This window comes from Nerophis ophidion, linkage group LG01, assembly GCF_033978795.1.
Source record: "Nerophis ophidion isolate RoL-2023_Sa linkage group LG01, RoL_Noph_v1.0, whole genome shotgun sequence".
NCBI lineage: Eukaryota > Metazoa > Chordata > Actinopteri > Syngnathiformes > Syngnathidae > Nerophis > Nerophis ophidion.
In genome coordinates, this window is record NC_084611.1 from 29,032,426 (window position 1) to 29,055,322 (window position 22,897).

Below are 22,897 nucleotides of genomic sequence, written 5' to 3' on the forward strand. Positions count from 1 at the left end.
TAGTCCAAAAAATACGGTATATTATGCAGAAGTTTAAAGATTGGATTGGGAAATAATTCCTGAAAGTCTGAAGGATAACTGAAAAGTTTAAAAAATATTTAGATGGCGCATGTTGCACTTTGTGCTGACCTTTTGTCTCATCTTGTCGAGGATATCACTCAATTAGGTTCTCGTTTTGACATAGAGAAGTAATTTCTTTAAGTATGTCCAGTCAATAATATCTTGTCACATTTTGTTGGGTAATGACCAGGGTAAATGGCCTGAAAGCAATCAGCTGTAGGAAATGAAAGGCTACGAACAAGGGGGCAAACAATGCCTTTAATGAGCCTCGTAATGCTTATCTCCTTGCTCGGCTGTCTTCAACGGGAGTGCAGAAATGGGTCCTCCTAAACACTCACACACACTAAATAAAGCCGCTGTTTTGAAATGAGAGCCAGTAACCTTTTTTGCCGTTTGTGTTTACTGCTCGCTATGGTAGGCTTTATTGTACATGGACTTTGTTGTTGCCAGTGTGTCGCTTGAAGCCACTGAAAAGATGAAAAGTTAACTTCATCACTTTTTTTCATCCTGATGGGCTTAGACGGACAAAACCACTGTGTTCTAATCTTTTCTGGTTTTTGGGGAAAATAATCAAAAAACAAATAAAAATGTGTTATGAATTAAGCGGAATTATACAAACAAAATGATTACCTGTGGGTTTTCCAGCAATGACAGCTATGATCACTCCTGCAACCGAAGTGAAATACTCTCTTGGAACACAAGCAGTTTTGAAACGAACACATTCTCAACATGTACTACTTATTGTTCACAGCTTTGTCGAAAAGCCTTAAAATATGTGTAGAGTTCCGTTCCATTTGGTTGAGTTGAGTTTGAGTTCATGTGGAACATGCATGCATTCAACATGATACATCACAATTTCCAGTTTTTCTATTCAACATGTTCGAAGAGGAGTAGGAAGAAGCAGAGCTTATTTTTCTTTACATAGCAGTTGCTAAAACTGATGTTCACTTCCTGTTCTCAATTTATTCACAATTTACTCCATCAGTAAAAACAATAAAAATAAATAAATGATAATTGGTGAAGTGAGTTATATTTCATTTGGTGAGGTAAATTAGATTATCTAGATGAGATGGATGGATGAGATAAATTCTGAATGTTTATCATGTTTTTTCTTCTTTGTACTTTCTAAACACTTTAAGTTTGAAGGGTTTCTTGAAGTGGATTATATTAGTACATTGTTTGATTTAATTTGCTTCCCATAATTTAATTCCACATACTATAATATATACTGAAGGTCTCAAGTGTTGTACGTGCATACAAATATTTTAAATTACATTTTTCTCTGAGATTATTTTTCTCCTCTCTTGTTGAGAATAATTGTTGTATATTCTTGGGTAGGAGGTTATAGTTTGCTTTGTGTATAATTTTAGCTGTTTGCAAATTCACTATGTCGAGGAATTTCAGTATTTTTGATTCAATAAGATTTAATAAATAAAGGGTTTGTATGTTCTCTATATCCAACATTATGTATTATACTAACTGATCTTTTTTGTAACACAGTTAATGAATGAAGTCTACTTTTGTAGTTATTCCCTATATTTCTACACAATAACTCAGATATGGTTGCAAGCAGTAAAGAATATGGAGTGATTTTTGGTTTAGAACATGTTTTGCTTTATTCTTGATTGTCGTGTTTCTTGCTACTTTATGTTTTATATTTTTTACATGAGATTTCCAGTTCAATTTATCATCAGTCATTTTACCGAAAAATTAGATTTCATTTACTCTTTCAATTTCTATTCCGTCTATTTGTATTTGTGTTTGACTTTCTCTTCTACTATTACCAAATCTGGTGGCAATTCTCAACACCTGAATGGTGTGTTTTGTTGTAAATAGTCATTAATGTGCACCAGCACAAAATAAACTACTGGCATGTTATCAAGTGAAACGATAACACTTTGAACAATCTGAATTGTTATTTTCTTTTTAGGCAAGTAAAGTTCCTCAGTGCCTAAAAGTGCAGCATTAATACAGTCCAAGTTCGATATACGCCGGTCGTTGGGGTCCATAAAATACAGATTGCGTTTTTCCCGAGATCACCTTATATAGAAATTAGGGTTGTACGGTATACCGGTATTAGTATAGTACCGTGATTCTAATGAATTATATTCGGTACTGTACTGCCTCTGAAAAGTACCGGTCTCCCCCGCGCCTCTGTCGTCGTCACGTCGTGACATTGCTGGTTTACGAGCAGATGAGCATGTTCGGCAGCGCACAATCATGGAGTATTTACAAACAGACACAGTGTGTAGACAGAAAAGGGAGAACGAATGCCTTTTGGCTTAAAAACTAACGATAAAGGTTAAGTCGTAACACTGAAATGCCCACCGGAAGAGGTGCTTTAAAACAGTGGTTCTCAAATGGGGGTGCGCGTACCCCTGGGGGTACTTGAAGGTATGCCAAGGGGTACGTGAGATTTTTAAAAAATATTCTAAAAATAGCAACGACTCAAAAATCCTTCATAAATATATTTATTGAATAATACTTCAACAAACTATGCATGTAAGTTCATAAACTGTGAAAAGCAATGCAATATTCTGTGTTGACAGCTAGATTTTTTTGTGGAAATGTTCCATAAATATTGATGTTAAATATTTATTTTTTTGTGAAGAAATATTTAGAATTAATTTCATAAATCCAGATGGATCTCTATTACAATCCCCAAAGAGGACACTTTAAGTTGATGATGACTTCTATGTGTAGAAATATTTTTTTTTTAATTGTATCACTTGTTTATTTTTCAACAAGTATTTAGATATTTTTATATATTTTTTTCCAAATAGTTCAAGAAAGCCCACTACAAATGAGCAATATTTTGCACTGTTATACAATCTAATAAATCAGAAACTGATGACATAGTGCTGTATTTTACTTTTTTATCTCTTTTTTTCAACCACAAATGCTTTGCTCTGATTAGGGGGTACTTCAATTAAAAAAATGTAAAAATGTTCACGGGGGTACATCACTGAAAAAAGGTTGAGAACCACTGCTTTAAAACTTGGCTAGCTAACTAGCGGCTAAAGTCCAGTCCCAGTCGGCAGTATTTTAGCTACTTCTAAATCACTAATCCTCGCCTACGTGGCGTGGCGACAAGTATCATCCCTGCAGGACAAAGGAATATCCAAACATGTTTCATCAAAATGTAAAAAAACACCAAGAGCGTATCTAGTCGATACAACTACGATGATTACGTTGATATTTTTTTACATTATGTTTATTAACTCAGGAAGTATGTCCCCGGACACATGTGGACTTTGCATGTAACTACTTGGTATCGAATTGATACCGAAATTTGTGGTATCATCCAATATTAATTTAAAGTATCAAACAATTGAAGAATAAGTGATTATTAAATTTTAATACAAGTGTAGCTAGAACATGTTAATAGAGAAAGTAAGCAGATATTAACAGTAAATTAGACTAATAAAAATGTTCTACCACTTGTTCTTAATAATTTTGACAAAATAATATAATTGAAAATGACACAATGGTAAATGGGTTATACTTTTATAGCGCGTTTCTACTTTCAATGTACTCAAAGCGCTTTGACACTATTTCCACATTCACCTATTCACACACACAATCACACACTGATGGAGGGAGCTGCCATGCAAGGCACTAACCACGACCCACCAGGAGCAAGGGTGAAGTGTCTTGCTGATGGACACAACGCACGTGACTAGGTTGGTAGAAGCTGTGGATCGAACCAGGAACCTTCAGGTTCCTGGCACAACCACTCTACCAACCGCACCACGCCGTCCCCAATATGTTACTGCATTATCAGCAGACTAAATTAGCAGCCTTTGTTTGCTTACATACTAATAAAAGACATATTGTCTTGTATGTTCACTACTTTATTTAAGGAAAAAATTGCAATAACATACGTTGATTGTACCGTAAGATTTTTTATTTGTGGTACCCTTTATTTAGAAACATACCAAAAAGTATCGAAAGAATTTTGGTACAAGTAACAAAATATTGGTATTGGGACAACACAAATAGAAATCATTATTCTTTACCCATTTCTTTTCGCAAAAGTTGTGCGCGTAGCTCGGCTGCCTTAACCTGATTGGTGGATAGTGCCCCCACGTAGCGGGATGTGAGTGGTTGATTGTGCTCCCAAGTCACTATCCACCAGTAAGTTTGGACATCATTGGGTCAATATGTATGACTGCTTTTAACTTTGTAACCGCTTTTTATCTAACAAATTGTTCTCAGGGCAATTTGTATTTGCTTTTTAAATGCGTATTTTACTTCTGTTTTAAATGTTATTTTTAGTCTGTCCTTTGCCTCTATTTCTTTGTGGTGTACAGCCCTTTGTTCTTCAGCTGTGGTTGTTTTTAAAGGGCTTTATAAATAAAGTTGGTATGGTATGTTTTTTTTTTAATTCCTTCTTTTTGGAGACTTTCAGAAAGATTCAGTGTGTAAGTTTGTAATCATCATCATCATCATCATCATTTATTTTTATTCATTTCATTAAAATGCATATTTACAAGCCACTTACAATTTACCCTTTCATTGTTTTTTTTTGTTTTGTTTTGTTTTGTCTTATACATTTCCATGATCAGAAAGGAGCAGATGGAAGAATAATATTCTTATCTTTATCTGCCCCCTTTTTTTAACCCAAATTACAGTATTTTAGATGACTTTATAACTGTTCCCTCCACCAACACCCAAACTTCAACATAATTTTCCATTTTCCTTTAAGCATTTTCACAATGAAACGTCCAATCTAAATCAAAATTCAGTTTGATATAATTCCAGTTTTCTCTTTTTATAACTCTTTTTAAATACAAAGATATTCTTACAGCTTTGTTTAGAGAATTCCATGCTTTCACACCAACAACAGACAAGCACATTTGTTTCAAATTTGTTCGCACTTTTGGATGTTTAAAGTCATACGGCCTTTTGTGGTTCTCATCTTCAGATGTAAACAAAAATAACTTTTGTATGTCCTTCGGAAGAACTTTATTTCTCGCTTTGAACATCATTAATAGAGTATTAAATTCTACAATGTCTTTTAGTTTTAATAATCCTGACTTAATGAAGAGTGGATTTGTGTGATCTCTATATCCTACTTTAAAAATGATTCAAATTGCTCTTTTCTGTGAAAGAAATAAAGGCATTATATTGCTATGATATGTATTTCCCCATATTTCTGCACAATAATTTAAATAAGGTAGAATAATTGCGCAATATAACATTCTCATTGTGTTATATGGAAAACTATATTTAACCTTGTTCAAATTAAATAAGCTTTTAGATACCTTATTTTTCACATGCATTATATGAGCTTTCCATGTCAACTTTTCATCTAAGATGACCCCAAGAAATCTGATTTCAGACACCTTCTCCATCCATCCATCCATCCATCCATTTTCTACCGCTTATTCCCTTTTGGGGTCGCTGGCGCCTATCTCAGCTACAATCGGGCGGAAAGCGGGGTACACCCTGGACAAGTCGCCACCTCATCGCAGGGCCAACACAGATACACAGACAAATTTCACACTCACATTCACACACTAGGGCCAATTTTTTAGTGTTGCCAATCAACCTATCCCCAGGTGCATGTCAATTTTCTTTTATTACCGAATACCATATATTTAGTCTTTTCATCCGCCATCCCAACCGTTGTGACGCTCCATATGGTTAGCAATCATCCTACGCCTGTTTCAACGTTGAGGGCTTGGGTTGTTATTTCCCGTTGAGGTCTTCACCGTATCCCTGGCTCGGGGGCAGTCAGGTACTAGGCCTTTGCCAAGGGTCACATGGGGTAACAGTAGTAAAGGGGTTAACCTTCTAGTGCCCCAAAACCCCCATAGAGGACCCTCCACTGCCAGATGCACTTTAACGTCATGCCCAGGACACGTTTTTGATATGCACACCGCATACATCCGTTTATGTGTTTCAATTCGCCTTGGCACTATCGCTAGCCATGACTTCAGCAAGCCAAAGGTTGGGCTGCAGTGTATTTGTTTATGGAGTAGATGCATGACTATATTGCAGCAGACACTTCCTGTCCCTTACTCAATGTGTATCATGTGGGCCCCGTTACGCCTCTGTACCGTATCCAATAATCTGTACTGTAAGATTACATTACAAACTGTTAAGAGTTATGGTCCTTACTTTCCTTGTAAACAAAATAAGCACTTAAGGCATATCAGCAGAGGGATTCCTGTTCAAATCATTATGATGCATTATCAGAAGGGCCTTCTTGCTGTTGTTGGACATTCAAATGAGATGACACTTGTCAGCAACTTCAACAACTTGCCTCGGAGCAGCAAGGTAAATTTAAAAAGGATTTTTTTTTCAGATTCCAGCATGTTCTAATCGCCTGATTCTCAAGCACTTTACGATAAAGAATCAAGCCCTATGTGTCAAAGTCGGTTGGGCAGCACGGTACGACAGGGATTAGTGCATGTGCCTCACAATCGAAAGTCCTGAGTAGTCCTGAGTTCAATCCCGGGTTCGGGATCGTTCTGTGTGGAGTTTGCATGTTCTCCCCGGGACTGCGTGGGTTCCCTCCTGGTACTCCGGCTTCCTCCCACTTCCAAAGTCATGCACCTGGGGATAGGTTGATTGGCAACACTAAAATTGACCCTAGTGTGTGAATGTGAGTGTGAATGTTGTCTGCCTATCTGTGTTGGCCCTGTGATAAGGTGGCGACTTGTCCAGGGTGTACGCCGACTTCCGCCCGAATGCAGCTGAGATAGGTACCAGCACCCCCCGCAACCCCAAAAAAGGGACAAGCGGTAGAAAATGGATGGATGCGTGTCAAAGTCAAGGTCCGCCAGGATGATATTTAATTAGTATTAGAACCGGCCCGCAAGCCACAGCCGTCGCCTGCTGTTTTGCATGCACCAATACTCCATCAGTGTTGGCGCTAGGAATTGTCAAAATGGGGTCCCTGGAACCTCATCAAGTCATAAAATTGGAGTCCCACAGTAAATTATTGGGGTCCCACTTTTTTGTAAGTGTTTTGAAGAAAATGTATAAATGTATGCATTGTCCTGTTGTATCTCACATTCTATATTGGGTTTTGGAAAAAGGTTGTCATAAACGTTACTTAATTCATTAAAAAAATAATACAAAAGACAACACATTTATTTTAGTCCGATACTATAGGACTGCCGATATTATCGGCCGATAAATGCTTTAAAATCTAATATCGGAAATTACCGGTATCTGTTTTAAAATTATCGGTATCTGTTTCAAAAAGTAAAAGGTATGTCTTTTTAAAACGCCGCTGTGTACACTGACGTAGGGAGAAGTACAGAGCGCCAATAAACTTTAAAGGCACTGCCTTTGCGTGCCGGCCCAATCACCCAATATCTACGGCTTTTCACACACACAAGTGAATGTAACGCATACTTGGTCAACAGCCATATAGCGCACACTGAGGGTGGCCGTATAAACAACTTTAACACTGTTACAAATATGCGCCACACTGTGAACCCACAGCAAACAAAAATGACAAACACATTTTGGGAGAACATCCGCACCGTAACACAACATAAACACAACAGAACAAATACAAAGAACCCCTTGCGGCACTAACTCTTCCGGGATGCTACAATATAGACCCCCGCTCCCCCCTACCCCCCACCTCAACTGAGCCCCCCCCCCGACCCCGCCCACCTCAACCACCTCATGCTCTCTCAGGGACAGCATGTCCCAAATACCAAGCTGCTGTTTTGAGGCATGTTAAAAAAAATAATGCACTTTGTGACTTCAATAATAAATATGGCAGTGCCATGTTGGCATTTCTTTCCATAACTTGAGTTGATTTATTTTGGAAAACTTTGTTACATTGTTTAATGCATCCAGCAGGGCATCATCACAAAATTAGGCATAATAATGTGTTAATTCCACGACTGTATATATCGGTATCGGTTCGTATCGGAATCGGTAATTAAGAGTTGGACAATCTCGGAATATCGGATATCGGCAAAAAAGTCATTATCGGACATCTCTAATTTATACGCATACGTGAAATTGATTTAGTTGTAAACAACGTTCCTTCTAAGGTACGCGCCTGTGCAATTGCACACTGCTCACGCGTCCTCTGCGCACTGCAAATCTAAGTCCTGCACAAAATCGAATAAAAAGATAAGCGCATAACAGTGTGCACATCTGCCGTCGCTCACATGTGCGCCACTAAATGCTCAATGAGTTTTGCCGTTTTCTCACACATATGGAAAATTGGTTGTAAACATTAGTTCACTTTCTTCTTTCCTTCATGGATCTAAACTTTATCGCTGTATTTTTTAAAATATTTTTATTGTAATATTTTCATAATGCCATCCATCCATTTTCTACTGCTTAATCCCTTTGGGGTGGCAGGGGGCGCTGGTGCCTATCTCAGCTACAATCGCGCGGAAGGCGGGGCGCACCCCGTACAAGTCGCCACCTCATCGCAGATTTTCATAATGTGTTTGTTCCATTTTTGGCCAAAGTAAGACAAAGAAAACAATCTAAGTTGTCTTTATTTTTTTGTTCTAATAGTGCAGCCCGCATGTGCACAGATTTTCCTCCATGCAGCCCCTGAGCTTAAATGAGTTTGACACCCCTGTTTTAAGCAGTTTTCGATGCTCCTGTCATGTATGAATGATACTCTTCCCCCGTAATGACTCTGAGCCACATTAAAAGATCAGTGCCTGTTCTGCGTAGCATCTCGTTCCCCGTGACGTTCCATCTGTCTTGCTATTTTGGAGTGAGATGTCAGCCTGCTGCCACGTGTGCATGCGTGAGCGTGCACGTGTGCGCATGTCGATTTTACGGGCTGATCCGTGACAAGTTCTGTGTGCAGATGAGGGCCTTGGCCAGTCAGTCTCTTCTAGAAGGAGCGACGGGACCCAGGTCACTGCGTCTTGTCAGTGGTAACACTCAAGTTTTTAATTCAGCCCTGCACAATCAAACATTCATGTTTAATGTGATTCAGGAAGACAGTTTTGAAGGCAGTTTTTTTAGGCATTCGCAGTGTTCTTGGTGTTATGCTCGCTTTTCAAAATGTGTATGGCTTCTTTTTGTGGGGTGGGATTTGTACAATTTCAAGGATCTGCAGCTTAGCTGGTCTATAAATTACAGGCCCTGCTCAAAAAATAATCAGATTTATCCAGATCGGTCTAAGAAATAATCAAGAATTGTACTTCCTTGATCCAAATATCCAACCAGTCTACATGTTCTTTGTGGACTTGGAGAAGGCATTCGACCATGTATTTCGGGAAGTCCTGTGAGGAGGGCTCAGAGAGTATGGGGTATTGTACTATGGCGGTCCGCTCCCTGTATGATCAGTGTCAGATCTTGGTCCGCATTGCCGGCAGTAAGTCGGAACCGTTTCCAGTGAGGGTTGGACTCCGCCAAGGCTGCTCTTTGTCACAGATTCTGTTCATAACTTTAATTAACAGAATTTCTAGGCGCAGTCAGGGTTTTGAGGGGATCCAGTTTGATGGCTGCAGGATTAGGTCTCTGCTTTTTCTAGATGATGTGGCCAGGATCTTCAGCTCTCACTCTGTCTCGCAGCTGAGTGTGAAGCGACTGGGATGAGAATCAGCACTTCCAAGTCCGAGTCCATGGTTCTCACCCGTAAAACGGTGGATTGAGTGCCATCTCCGGGTTGGGGAGGAGATCTTGCTCCAAGTGGAGGAGTTCAAGTACCTCGGAGTCTTGTTCACGAGTGAGGGAAGACTGGATCGTGAGGTCGACAGGCGGATCGGTGCGGTGTCTTCAGTAATGCGGACGCTGTATCGATCCGTTGCGGTAAAGAAAGAGCGGAGCCAGAAGGCAAAGCGCTCAATTTACCGGTCGATCTACGTTCCCATCCTCACCTATGGTCAGGAACTTTGGGTCGTGACCGAAAGGACAAGATCACGGGTACAAGCGGCCGAAATGAGTTTCCTCCGCCGGGTGGCGGGGCTCTCCCTCAGAGATAGGGTGAGAAGCTCTGCCATCCGGGTGTAGCTCCAAGTAAAGCCGCTGCTCCTCCACATGGAGAGGAGCCAGATGAGGTGGTTCGGGAATCTGGTCAGGATGCCACACTAACGCCTCCCTTGGCAGGTGTTTCGGGCACGTCCGACCAATAATGGGCCACTGGTAAAACCCAGGAAACGTTGGGAATACTATGTCTCCCGGCTGGCCTGGGAACGCCTCGGGATTCCCCGGGAGGAGTTGGACGAATTTGCTGTGGAGAGGGAGATCTGGGGTTACCTGGTTAGGCTGCTGCCCCATCGACCCGACCTCGGATAAGCGGAAGAAGATAGATGGAAGGATGATACAAAAATTATATAAAAATTTCTGCGTTTGACACTGTTCATCGGAGATGTACAGTGCATCCGGAAAATATTCACAGCGCTTCATTTTTTCCACATTTTGTTATACACACGATACCCCATAACGACAACGTGAAACGTTTTTTCAGAAGTTGCAAATTTATTAAAAATAAAAACATATACATTAGCAGAGGTGGGACCAAGTCATTGTTTTGCAAGTCACAAGTAAGTCTCAAGTCTTTGCCCTCAAGTCTCGAGTCAAGTCCCGAGTCAAGACAGGCAAGTCCGAGTCAAGTCCAAAGTCAATACTGGAAAGTCTCAAGTCAAGTCCCAAGTCCTGCATTTTGGGTTTCGATTCATTTCAAGTCTTTTTAACCACAGACTAATACATTTACACATATTGTGTATGCTTTTAAAACGCTGTATGTATTTATTATTTTAAAAAACAGTGCTGACATTGCACTTCATAATAGCACTATTAACCAGTTATTCTAAACATTTAACTCATTCCTTTACAGTACAAACACATCTGAAAAAACAAGTGCAACTGTACTTATTTGCACAAGTGTTAACATTGTATTTCCATGGAATATTGCATTGTAACTAGTTCATAAGCAGTTTATGTCATGTTGTCACCTTATCTCATTGATCTCATCTCATACTGTATGTGTTTATGTGTATGTACACATGAAAAACCACAAATACATGAACATAACAATGAACAGTGCTGTACTTGTTAGATGTCAGGGCTCTATGGAATATGTACACATATTCTTAATATAGTATACATTTTAACTGACCTTTATTTGACTATGTTTGTCTTTTTGTAGGTGGCTAAAATACGCGGTGCTGCTGACCGCCGTCTAATGTTACGTTACCGTGTGTGATACATTCATTAACGTAACGTTATGTGCAGGTACCTCATGCAACCCTGCTTAAAAAAAAATCACTTGACAATAAGTATGAATAAGGTAACATCTGCAGTGGACGCAACAGATTGCCGTGTTTGCAATGACGTTATAACCATAGACATCTTATAAGTAGACGCAGAATTGGCTGCTGTGACGCAAGCAATTTGGCCGCCATTTTGAAGTGGTGGTGAGGAGCCGGCAAACACCCTAAACTAACATTTGACAGGTAGAAAAAAAAGATGCTGGGCTGGTATTCAGCGTTTTCCTGCTCAATTGAGCGGACTGTTGAAAATAGGAATTGGAGGATTACTTTTCACAAGTAAGAATTTACATTAACATACTATTGGTTGTATTTTGTGAAAAGAATATTACCACAGAGTTAAGCAGGAGCAAAGAACTACAATATTTGTATGTGAAAATCACAAAGAAATCTTCTGGGAGGGATGAACCCCCTACAGGTATTTGGTTTACAAACTTTCAGGCCCACCTAAAACAAAATTCACCAGCCGCCATTGATTATGATGCATTCTCATTTTATTGTAACCACAGATAAGTCTTCAAGGAACAATATTCAAATAGTAACTTTGTTGAGTAAGACAGAATGGTTTTATTCTGAATCCAGTGAAACAGATTGGTGGTTTTAGCTGACATAAAGACTTTCAGGTGTTTTTATATGTTTAAGTATTTGGCAGACACTTTTATCCAAAGCAACATACATGAAAAATACAGATAAAACAATCACTGTAAACATGGTCATTTAAAGGAAGAATGTAATAGAACATATCAATACAAAGTCTCAAGACAGAAAAAACTCTCTGCTGTTGCAGCAACAGAGATAAAGTCTATAACCTTTTTTCAGTGATGTAACTGCTGTGAACATTTTTTTAATTCAAGTACCCCCTAATCAGAGCAAAGCATTTTTGGTTGAAAAAAGAGATAAAGAAGTAAAATACAGCACTATGTCATCAGTTTCTGATTTATTAAACTGTATAACAGTGCAAAATATTGCACAATTGTAGTGGTCTTCGTTGAACTATTTATACAAAAAAAGATGTAAATATAACTAAAAACTTGTTGAAAAATAGACAAGTGATTCAATTATAAATAAAGATTTCTACACATAGAAGTAATCATCAACTTAAAGTGTCCTCTCTGGGGATTGTAATAGAGATCCATCTGGATTCATCAACTTCATTCTAAACATTTCTTCACAAAAAAGAAATCTTTAACATCAATATTTATGGAACATGTCCACAAAAAAATCTAGCTGTCAACACTGATTATTGCATTGTTGCATTTCTTTTCACGGTTTATGAATTTACATTCATATTTTGTTGAAGTATTTTTCAATAAATATATTTATAAAGGATTTTGAATTGTTGCTATTTTTAGAATATTAAAAAAAATATCATGTACCCCTTTGCATACCTTCAAGTACCCCCATTTGAGAACATCTGGTCTGTAGGTCCGTAAGATATATAGATATCTAATGTATTCGTACATTGTTTATGTAGGATATATGCATGTATATACAACCTAATCATATTGTTTCTTCAACTTCAAAATAGCTGACTGTTTTTTCCCCTTCTCTGGGATTATATTCCCAGTTTTGATCTCAGACGTCTGGTCACTTATAGCATATAAGAATATTCTATTTCTGTTAAGAAAATTATGAACACGCCAAGACATGTGTCCTTTATCATAGTTACACGTATGACAAAAAAGCGCGTGAATATAAGTGGTATTCAGTGAGGTAAGATGTATGAAATGCGCTGACAGTTCATTGCTCCTGCCGAATGAATTGCACTGAGTGGAGCGGATCACCACTCCAAGATGGCGGCCCCGCATCTCGTCTGCGGCAACAGGCAGTAGCGCTCGATGCTGCGCACCCTTATAAGATGTCTATGGTTCTAACGTTAGCAGTGAGTTTACAGCCTCACTGATTTAACTCCACAGCAAATAAAGTCACGTTACTCAGCCAATAAACGCAAGCTAACATTCAAAACTTACCCTTCTTTGTGCAACTTCAAATGTCGAACAAAGTTGGAAGTTGTTGCGTCGCCGTCTGTAATCTTCCAACCGCATGTTTTGCTTACGGCAATTCTTGTTTTGTTCACCAAGTCGTACTTTTAATACCCAAACGAAACACTTTATGGCATAATTGTATTCACTTATTCTTCTGTTGTTTGAAAGCTCTTCCTCCTTGGTTTTCCTCCAATTTGATTGGCTGAATGCTGTGTGACGAAAACAACGTGGATGTAATTTGATTGGCTGTTGTACTGACAAGTAGCGCACAGGCTGTCATCGCACACATGTTGACAAACACGCGTACACAATGGAAGATACGGAGCGCTCCTGAAAAACTTTTTAATCGTTGGGTTTTGGGGAAAGTAGCAAGTCATGTCAAGTCAAAAGGCTCAAGTCCAAGTCAAGTCACAAGTCATTGGTGTTAAAGTCTAAGTCGAGTTGCAAGTCTTTTTACATTTTGTCAAGTCGAGTCTAAAGTCATCAAATTCATGACTCGAGTCCAAGTCATGTGACTCGAGTCCACACCTCTGTACATTAGTATTCACAGCATTTGCTCAATACTTTGTTGATGAACTTGTGGCAGCAATTACAGCCTTAAGTCTTTCTGATTCTACCTTTGGGCAGATTCGCCTATTCCTCTTTGCAGTATTTCTCAAGCATCATCATCATCCATAGATGAGAAGTGTTGGTTTTCATCCAGGATATATTTTTACATTGCTGAATTCATCATTCTCTCTATCCTGACTATTCTCCCAGTCTCTGCCGCTAAAAAAATCCCCACAGCATGTTGCTGCCATCACTATCATGCTTCACTGTAGAGATGGTACGAGCTTGGTGACGAGCAGTGCTTAGTGTCCTCCAAACATGATGCCCGACATTCACGCCAAAGACTTCCATCTTTGTCTCATCAGACCAGAGAATTTAGTTTCTCAGGGACTGAAAGTATTTCAGGTGCACTTTGGCAAAGGTTTTCCCAAGAAATTGCTTTTGTCTGGTCACTGTACCACACAGGCTTAATGTGGTGGAATGCTGCAAAGATGGTTGTCTTTCTGGAAAGTTCTCCCCTCTTCACAGAGGAATGCTGCAGCTCTGACAGAGTGATCATGCTTCTTTTCTGCCGCTTCTTTTCTTTTTTCTCCTATGTCCCCCCCTCCCTTGTGGAGGGGGTCCGGTCCGATGACCATGGATGAAGTACTGGCTGTCCAGAGTCGAGACCCAGGATGGACCGCTCGTCGGGACCAAGGATGGACCGCTTGCCTGTATCGGTTGGGGACATCTCTACGCTGCTGATCCGCCTCCGCTTAAGATGGTTTCCTGTGGACGGGACTCTCGCTGCTGTCTTGGATCCGCTTTGAACTGAACTCTCGCGGCTGTGTTGGAGCCACTATGGATTGAACTTTCACAGTATCATGTTGGACCCGCTCGACATCCATTGCTTTCGGTCCCCTAGAGGGGGGGGGTTGCCCACTTCTGAGGTCCTCTCCAAGGTTTCTCATAGTCAGCATTGTCACTGGCGTCCCACTGGGTGTGAATTCTCCCTGCCCACTGGGTGTGAGTTTTCCTTGCCCTTTTGTGGTTTCTTCCGAGGATGTCGTAGTCGTAATGGTTTGTACAGTCCTTTGAGACATTTGTGATTTAGGGCTATATAAATAAACATTGATTGATTGATTGATTATCGGATTCTTGGTCACCTCCCTGACTAGACTAAATTGAATGCAGCAATGTACAGGGGTATTCTGGATAAAAAAAACAAGGCTTCTTATCCCACCTGTTGGAGCTTGAGAGGTGCCCCAAAGAGGATTGTGCAAAACTCCCCAAAGATAGGTGTGCCATGTGTTGTGGCATCCATCCATCTATCCATCTTCTACCGCTTAGCTGATGTCGGCTCGCGGAGGTAGCAGCCTAAGCAGGGAAGCCCAGACTTTCCTTTCCCCAGCCACTTCGTCCAGCTCTTCCCGGGGGATCCCGAGGCGTTTCCAGGCCAGCCGGGAGACATAGTCTTCCCAACGTGTCCTGGGTCTTCCCCGTGGCCTCCTACCGGTTGGACATGCCCTAAACACCTCCCAAGGGAGGCGTTCCGGTGGCATCCTGACCAGATGCCCGAACCACCTCATCTGGCTTCTCTCGATGTGGAGGATCAGCGGCTTTACTTTGAGCTCCTCCCGGATGGCAGAGCTTCTCACCCTATCTCTAAGGGAGAGCCCCGCCACCCAGCGGAGAAAACTCATTTCGGCCGCTTGTACCCGTGATCTTGTCCTTTCGGTCATGACCCAAAGCTCATGACCATAGGTGAGGATGGGAACGTGGCTCGACCGGTAAATTGAGAGTTTTGCTCCTTCTTCACCACAACGGATCGATACAACGTCCGCATTACTGAAGACGCCACACCGTTTCCAGTAATGCTCTCTCACTTGTGAACAAGACTCCTAGGTACTTGAACTCCTCCACCTGGGGAAGGGTGTCCTCCCCAACCCGGAGATGGCCCTCCACCTTTTTCCGGGTGTTGTGGCATTGTATTCAAAAGGACTTTAGGCTGTAATTGCTATCAAATATGCATCAATCAATCAATCAATGTTTATTTATATAGCCCCAAATCACAAATGTCTCAAAGGACTGCACAAATCATTACGACTACAACATCCTCGGAAGAACCCACAAAGACAAAGTATTGAGTAAAGACTGCGAATACTTGCGGACAAAAAAAATTGAGAAAAATATATGTTCACATTGTCACAATAGGTTATTGTCAGTACAATTCTTAAAACAAAAATGGATTTATTCTATTTTTCAATAAGGCTGTAACATAAAACGTGAAAAATGTGGTGTGCTGTGGATGCTTTGTAGATGCACCGCATTAATTCACCAAAGTTTTTCTTATTGTAGCTATAGTCATCCTCGTACCACTCCATTAGTGAGTTTCTGTATTTTTTTTTACAAATGATTTAAGACAATAATGAGCGGCTAATTCACTTACAACTTGTCCCCTTGTCATAATTGAATAATGTCTATCCATGTCCACTCACACACACACACACACACATGCAGAAGCACACACAGAGGGCGTGTTTTCTCTCCCTGGCTGACTTTACATTGTTAGTCTGCTTCCTCCTAGGATTGATTTCTTTTCCAAGAGCTTACAGGTCACCTCGATAATTGAGCCCCTCGGCATCCTTGTCTGTGACCCGCACATCTCAAAGCACATCTATTATACAAAACACTCGGACTTTTTTTTTTTCCATATCACCCGCCCACGTTATTTTTTTTGTTCTCTTCTTCTTAACATCTGCTTCTCCTCACTTAGGCCGTGTTTGATGTGCATAAGACTAAAGGTCTTACCCTGATAGAAGTGTGGGAGGGACTCACTCCAGACGACATCAAGGTGTGCACCGGTACAGATTTTGAGGTGAGTGCTCTGACTTTTTAATAATGGTTATTGTCAGGTTCAAACACCAATGACATCTATTAAACAAGACGAGAAGCAAGGAAATAAACAGAGACAGAATTAAATTTGGCTCAATTGAGGAGTCGCCTGTACACTGTACTATTGTACAGTAGTTCAGCACGCTCCGGCGAACGATTGTAAGCCTCCTGCCTTTATTTGGATTTTCTCTGACCACATGTCCACCAGCTGCTTCCAGAGGGAACATAACAGTTCAAAAGAAAAAGTCGTAAACACTTCACAGAAAAGGTCGTAAACGAGTTCAAAAAGAGGTTCGTAAAACAGCTCAAAAAGCCGTTCGTAAAACAGTTGAAAAAGGATGTCGCCTGGATGGGATTCTGGTCTTGCTTCCTCTTCGCTTTTATAGTCCTTGGGTCAGACTATATCCTTCTGTTTGATTAGAATACATGAAAGAAAAAGGAACACCTTCATCTTGCTTCCACCCTACACTGTGGAGTTTTACGAGCTTTTCTCCTGGTAGCTTCAAAGACAGCTTTTGCTTCTCACCAGGCACTCAATGTAACACAAAGTTTTTGTGATAACTTAGAAACAATTATTTTAACAGTTATGTCAAGGTCTCATCCTGTAATATAGTTCAACCATGTTAAATATCTAAGAGATCTCACAATAAATAGTAGTGCCAATATCTAGCCTTGATACTGGAATTTAATCAGTTCAAAAAGAACTGTTGCTGCTGCCCTCAAAGTCTTTAAAGACACGTTTGTGTTGCTTAGTTTATTTACATATCTAAGGCATTTGACACTGCGGATCATGGTCTGACATCTTCAAGATTGTGAACTCCAAACAAACTGCCTCTTGGTGTCCAGATTATTTGGGCATGTAAGATGCAATGTGTTTAGTTGGTTTGAGTTAGTTCTACTTGTGTAGTGGACACAAAAGCTGTGCCTCAAGGCTGAATCTTAGGACCCATTCTGTTCACAATCTATATTAATATTGCCAAATGGCTCATACCATCTTTATGCGGACGATGGTGTAAATTCACTGCTCTTCACATTCGATTGCACAGGCGTCTTAATTATTTTAATTTCCCTTCAATGCAATGTGTTGTTCTTATTATTTCCGTACGTGACGGTTTTGGCCACGACTGTCCGAACTGTACCCGAAACCATCAGGTACGGAAAGAAACACACAGGTCTGGCTATAAGAATAACAAATTGCATAATTTTTTTGAAGACCTAATGAACCTCTTTGATGCAGTGTAGATTAGTTTGAGAAAAATGTAACTGATTTTAATTGCTGGATAATCAAAACTAAGGATTATTTGCTACTGTAGTAAATCAAAGTTACAGCTCATAGGTCTGTAGCTGACTGATGGCTGACAGAGCTTTATTTTAAGATGTGTAGCGAAGCCTGTATTTTATTTTTTTGTAATCTTATTTTTCACAAATGCTGTCCTTTATGGTGGGGGTATATACACAATGTGGGCTCATGTAGCTAGGGGCAGGTCATGTCCATGAGGTACGAGAGTTTTCCTTCATGATTTCATGAAAACCTGAAACTCAGGGTTTCCCCTAGATTGCCAAAACACCTTTGGCAGTCGAAGCATCACACTTGTTACACGTTGCTCTGGCCTTTTTTGTCTTCAAAAGCCCCTACTGTTCCTCTTATCATCGCACATAGCACATTTTGCAGATCACTGCCCGCCGGTATATTTCGAATATATTAAATTACATCCACAGCGCAGACACATTGTCTCCGCTCCGGACATTGCTTACGTCATCACAACACCCGGTTTCTTTAATGAAAGTCTTTTTCAGTGCATAACTAGTCAATAGTGCACAAATAATAGGCTATCAATTCATACTGTAACGACTTGCTTGTGTGTGCACGGGAAGGGAGTACTTGCTGGAATTGAGCTTGTTCTCAGCATAAGACTGGCAATAAAAGTTAAAAAGAGTGTCAGACTTTGCGTGACTTCTTTTAAAGGCTATAATACATTTTATTTAATCTGTTTTCATGTAAAAAAAAATCTACAATTTTTTAAGGCGTTGTGGCATTTATTTTGCCGTGGTGCACCGCCATGATTGTTTGCATTTCTGTAAAAAACCCGTCTGGAACTTCATAATCAACAGTTTGATAGTATTTTCTTGCAGCAGTGGAGCAAACAAGTAAGGGAGATGATACATTTTTTCCGACGTTTGTTGCTCTCAGCGTACTCTGTCACAATTGGCTTAGAAGTAGGACCCCAACGCAAAGAGAAAAAAAACAAGAATAATAACAAATTGATCTTTAAAAAAGGAGTGAGGAAAAATAAACAAGGATGCACACAAAAAGGTTGGAGAAACAGAAAACGCACACAAAAGGTATGGCGGGTAAACAGTCAGCCCTACACAACAGCGCCGGTGTGAGTAGAGCCAGAGCAGAGAACACGACTGGAAGGGTGAAACATCAGGAATCTATCGACGCCGAGTGAATGCACTGGAGAGCTTAAGTCAGTGGTTCTTAACCTTGTTGGAGGTACCGAACCCCGTTAGTTTCATATGCACATTTACCAAACCCTTCTTAGTGAAAAATCTAATGTTTTTTTTTTTCAAATTCAAGACAAAGTTATGTGTTTTTGGTAACACTTTAGTATGGAGAACATATTCTAAGTAACAAAGACTTAATTTGGAGTTATTTGGTTACGTAGGGTTAGGGTTATAATGAGGCCATGACGAATAAGGCATTAATAAGTACTTAATAATAACTAGTTAAGAGCTAATATGTTACCAATTTGCATGTTAATAAGCAACTAATGAATGGTGAATATGTCCCCATACTAAAGTGTTACCATGTTCTTTTACTGGTGCACAAAATGAACCGTGCATTAACTTCACCTTGTTCGAAGAACAAAACCAACACTAAATCTACACTAGACTGCATAAACTCACAACAAATGACACACCTGCAAATCAGTGTAACTTCTGCTGTTGCCGTATCCGCAATACGCCGATAGGGAGAAGTTTTTACTGAGATGATAAGTCAGGTGTGTTTTGACCTCTGCCGAACCCCTGAGGTCGACTCACCGAACCCCTAGGGTTCGATCGAACCCAGGTTAAGAACCACTGGCTTAAGTAGTCAGGAGTAAATAAGTATCAGGTGAACGCCCAGGTGGCTCCGCCCTGTGACCCAGAAACCAGGCACTGCAATAAAAAGAAGACCGGAGGCAACAGAGCTGCCAGTTCATGACACTCTAAGACAGGGGTGGGCAAACATTTTGACTCAGGGGCAACATTGGCTTTTGAAATTTGACAGACGGTCCACATTATGCATTTTCAAAGCGTATCTGTTGGAACTAAGAGTAGGCTTCTCAGAACATGGGCTATTTTATTCATAATACATCTACTTTCAAAAATACCATGTATTTAAAGAACCATACAAAGTGTATTAAAGGGTTAACGCTCACATTCTCTTTTAGTGGGAGGAGTGTTGCTGATCACCCATTTTTGTCAGTGCGTCAAAGTCTAGTATCAGTTTTCTTGTGGCAGTTTTTAAAACCGATTGCTGTTCAATTCTGTTTTAATATTTGGCAGGCCGGATCAAAGGGACCAACGAGGAGAACATATTGCTGTTAAACATAATTTCAACATTTTGCGTAATAGGAGCACTTTGATCATGTTTCTAACCTGACTACCCCTTTTTTAATCTCTTATAGGTGTCTCCCAACCTGAGGCCAATGCAGCAGATCTAGAAGTGTATATCTCATCGTGTGTTAAGGTTGAAGACCCACGAGCCTAAAGACAGGTCAAAGCGCTTTTTTATTAAACGGCAAGCAATCAGAAGGATTTGTCATCAAACAATTGTATATCATTAATTCCTGCCGCAGAATAATCTTTCTGAAGGTGCTTCTAGAGCAGAGATTATTCTTTTCATGTCAGTCGAAGTAAAACCGAAGTAGTGCTTATGCTGCAGTAAAACTTGAAAGAACTATTTACTTTTATTCAAAAGGGAGTAAACGAAAGTGTGCTCTGTCTCAGGTGAGCCGTAATTCGGCATGCAATGAAATGTCAATGTAGCAAGCATGTATATGTATATATACTTATATATGTTTAGTATTTATATATACTTATATATGTTTAGTATTTATATATACTTATATATGTATATATACTTATATATGTTTAGTATTTATATTTATATATACTTATATATGTTAAGTATGTATATATACTTATATACAGTATGTTAAGTATGTATATGTGTATATACCTACATATGTTAAGTATGTATATGTATATATACTTATATATGTTAAGTATGTATATACAGTATATACTTGTATATGTTAAGTATGTATATGTATACATACTTATATGTTAAGTATGTATATGTATATATACTTATATATGTTAAGTATGTATATATATACTTACTGTATATATGTTAAGTGGGGATAGGTTGATTGGCAACACAAAATTGGCCCTAGTGTTTGAATGTGAGTGTGAATGTTGTCTGTCTATCTGTGTTGGCCCTGCGATGAGGTGGCGACTTGTCCAGGGTGTACCCCGCCTTCCGCCCGATTGTAGCTGAGATAGGCGCCAGCGCCCCCCGCGACCCCAAAAAAGGGAATAAGCGGTAGAAAATGGATATATATGTTAAGTATGTATATGCATATATACTTTTATATGTTAAGTATGTATATATACTTATATATGTTAAGTATGTATATGTATATATACTTATATATGTTAAGTATGTATATGTATATATACTTATATATGTTAAGTATGTATATGTATATATACTTATATATGTTAAGTATGTATATGTATATATACTTATATATGTTAAGTATGGATGGATATATATATATATATATACTTATATATTTTAAGTATGTCTATGTATATACACTTATATATTTTAAGTATGTCTATGTACATACAGTGTATACTTATATATGTTAAGTATATACAAGTGTACATACTTATATATGTTAAGTATGTGTATGTATATATATTCATATTTGTTAAGTATGTATATGTGTATATACTTATACATGTTAAGTATGTATATATATATTTATATATGTCAAGTATGTATATATATATATGTATACTTATATATATTAAGTATGTGTATATATATACTACTATATGTTAAGTATGTATATGTATGTATACTTATATATGTTAAGTATGTATATGTATGTATACTTATATATGTTAAGTATGTATATGTGTGTATACTTATATATTTTAAGTATGTATAGGTATATATACTTATATATGTTAAGTATGTATAGGTATATATACTCATATATGTTATGTATATGTATATATACATATATTTGTTAAGTATGTATATGTATACGGAGCGTGTAAGTAGCTCAGTCACCTGTCAGATTGTACAAAAATTGAAATGTAAGCCAAATACGCAAAAAAAAACAATAAAACCAAGCCCTAATTTTCTGTCTCAAGTCCAGTCTGCTTCTGATTTTGTGTAAGCAATAAAATGTTTCTGTTGTCCAAACTGTTGTCTGATTGAGCTGTTTTTTATTTTTTTAGCAATTGAGACCTAAAGTGCTGCAAGTTGGACGGTAGTGGCTCGTGTTGACATTTTGGATGTGATTTCTTCACTCCAGTAGAGCGCATCATCACCTGAGGGTTGTTACATAATTGGAAGAGTTCTACCCGAAGGCGGGGTTTTTTTTTTTGAAGAGGAAGAAGATGAACCGGGTTAGATCATCAAGCGGGAAATATGGCACGAAGTGACAGGGCCTGTGGCGACTGGCTGTTGATGTTAATCCAGCACGCTCCCCTTTCATGAGTCAACTGGAACCCCCTTAAAGCCTGCATATTGTAACCTAGTTATTCAACAGTGCTAGAAAGCAGAGGAGTCGCCACTTTGAGGAGTACAGTACCTTTACACTGCAACAGCATAGTCAAACTTTTCTTTACTTTTTGGGAACGTTTTTTCATGTGTCAGTATAATGGAAAAACATGTATACCAGAGGTCTCAGACACGCGGCCCACGGGCCAAATGCGGCCCGCGAGACGTTATTTTGCGGTCCCCACCTTAATATGAAAGTATAATTTTTGTGTGGCCTGCAAGTTTTATATGAATGGCTCTTGACAGCGTTGTGTTATTTGGGTCAAAAATGGCTCTTTCAACGTTCTGGGTTGCCTACCCCTGCAATAGTGGAAAAGCGGCAAATGAGTGAAAGCAACAGAGGCGTTGCCATGGAGACG

General features: G+C 39.3%; 1 protein-coding gene across 1 annotated transcript in view; it reads left to right on the top strand.

Moving 5' to 3' along the window:
- The window catches only part of oxct1a (3-oxoacid CoA transferase 1a), a 131,326-nt gene extending 109,148 nt beyond the window's left edge, over positions 1-22,178 (top strand). Inside the window, exons 16-17 of the mRNA XM_061900378.1 lie at positions 16,569-16,670; positions 20,362-22,178. Of these exons, the coding sequence (XP_061756362.1) occupies positions 16,569-16,670; positions 20,362-20,397 (138 nt within the window). The 3' untranslated portion in view covers positions 20,398-22,178. The remainder of the gene's footprint in view (positions 1-16,568; positions 16,671-20,361) is intronic.
- Positions 22,179-22,897: the final 719 nt, after the last annotated feature.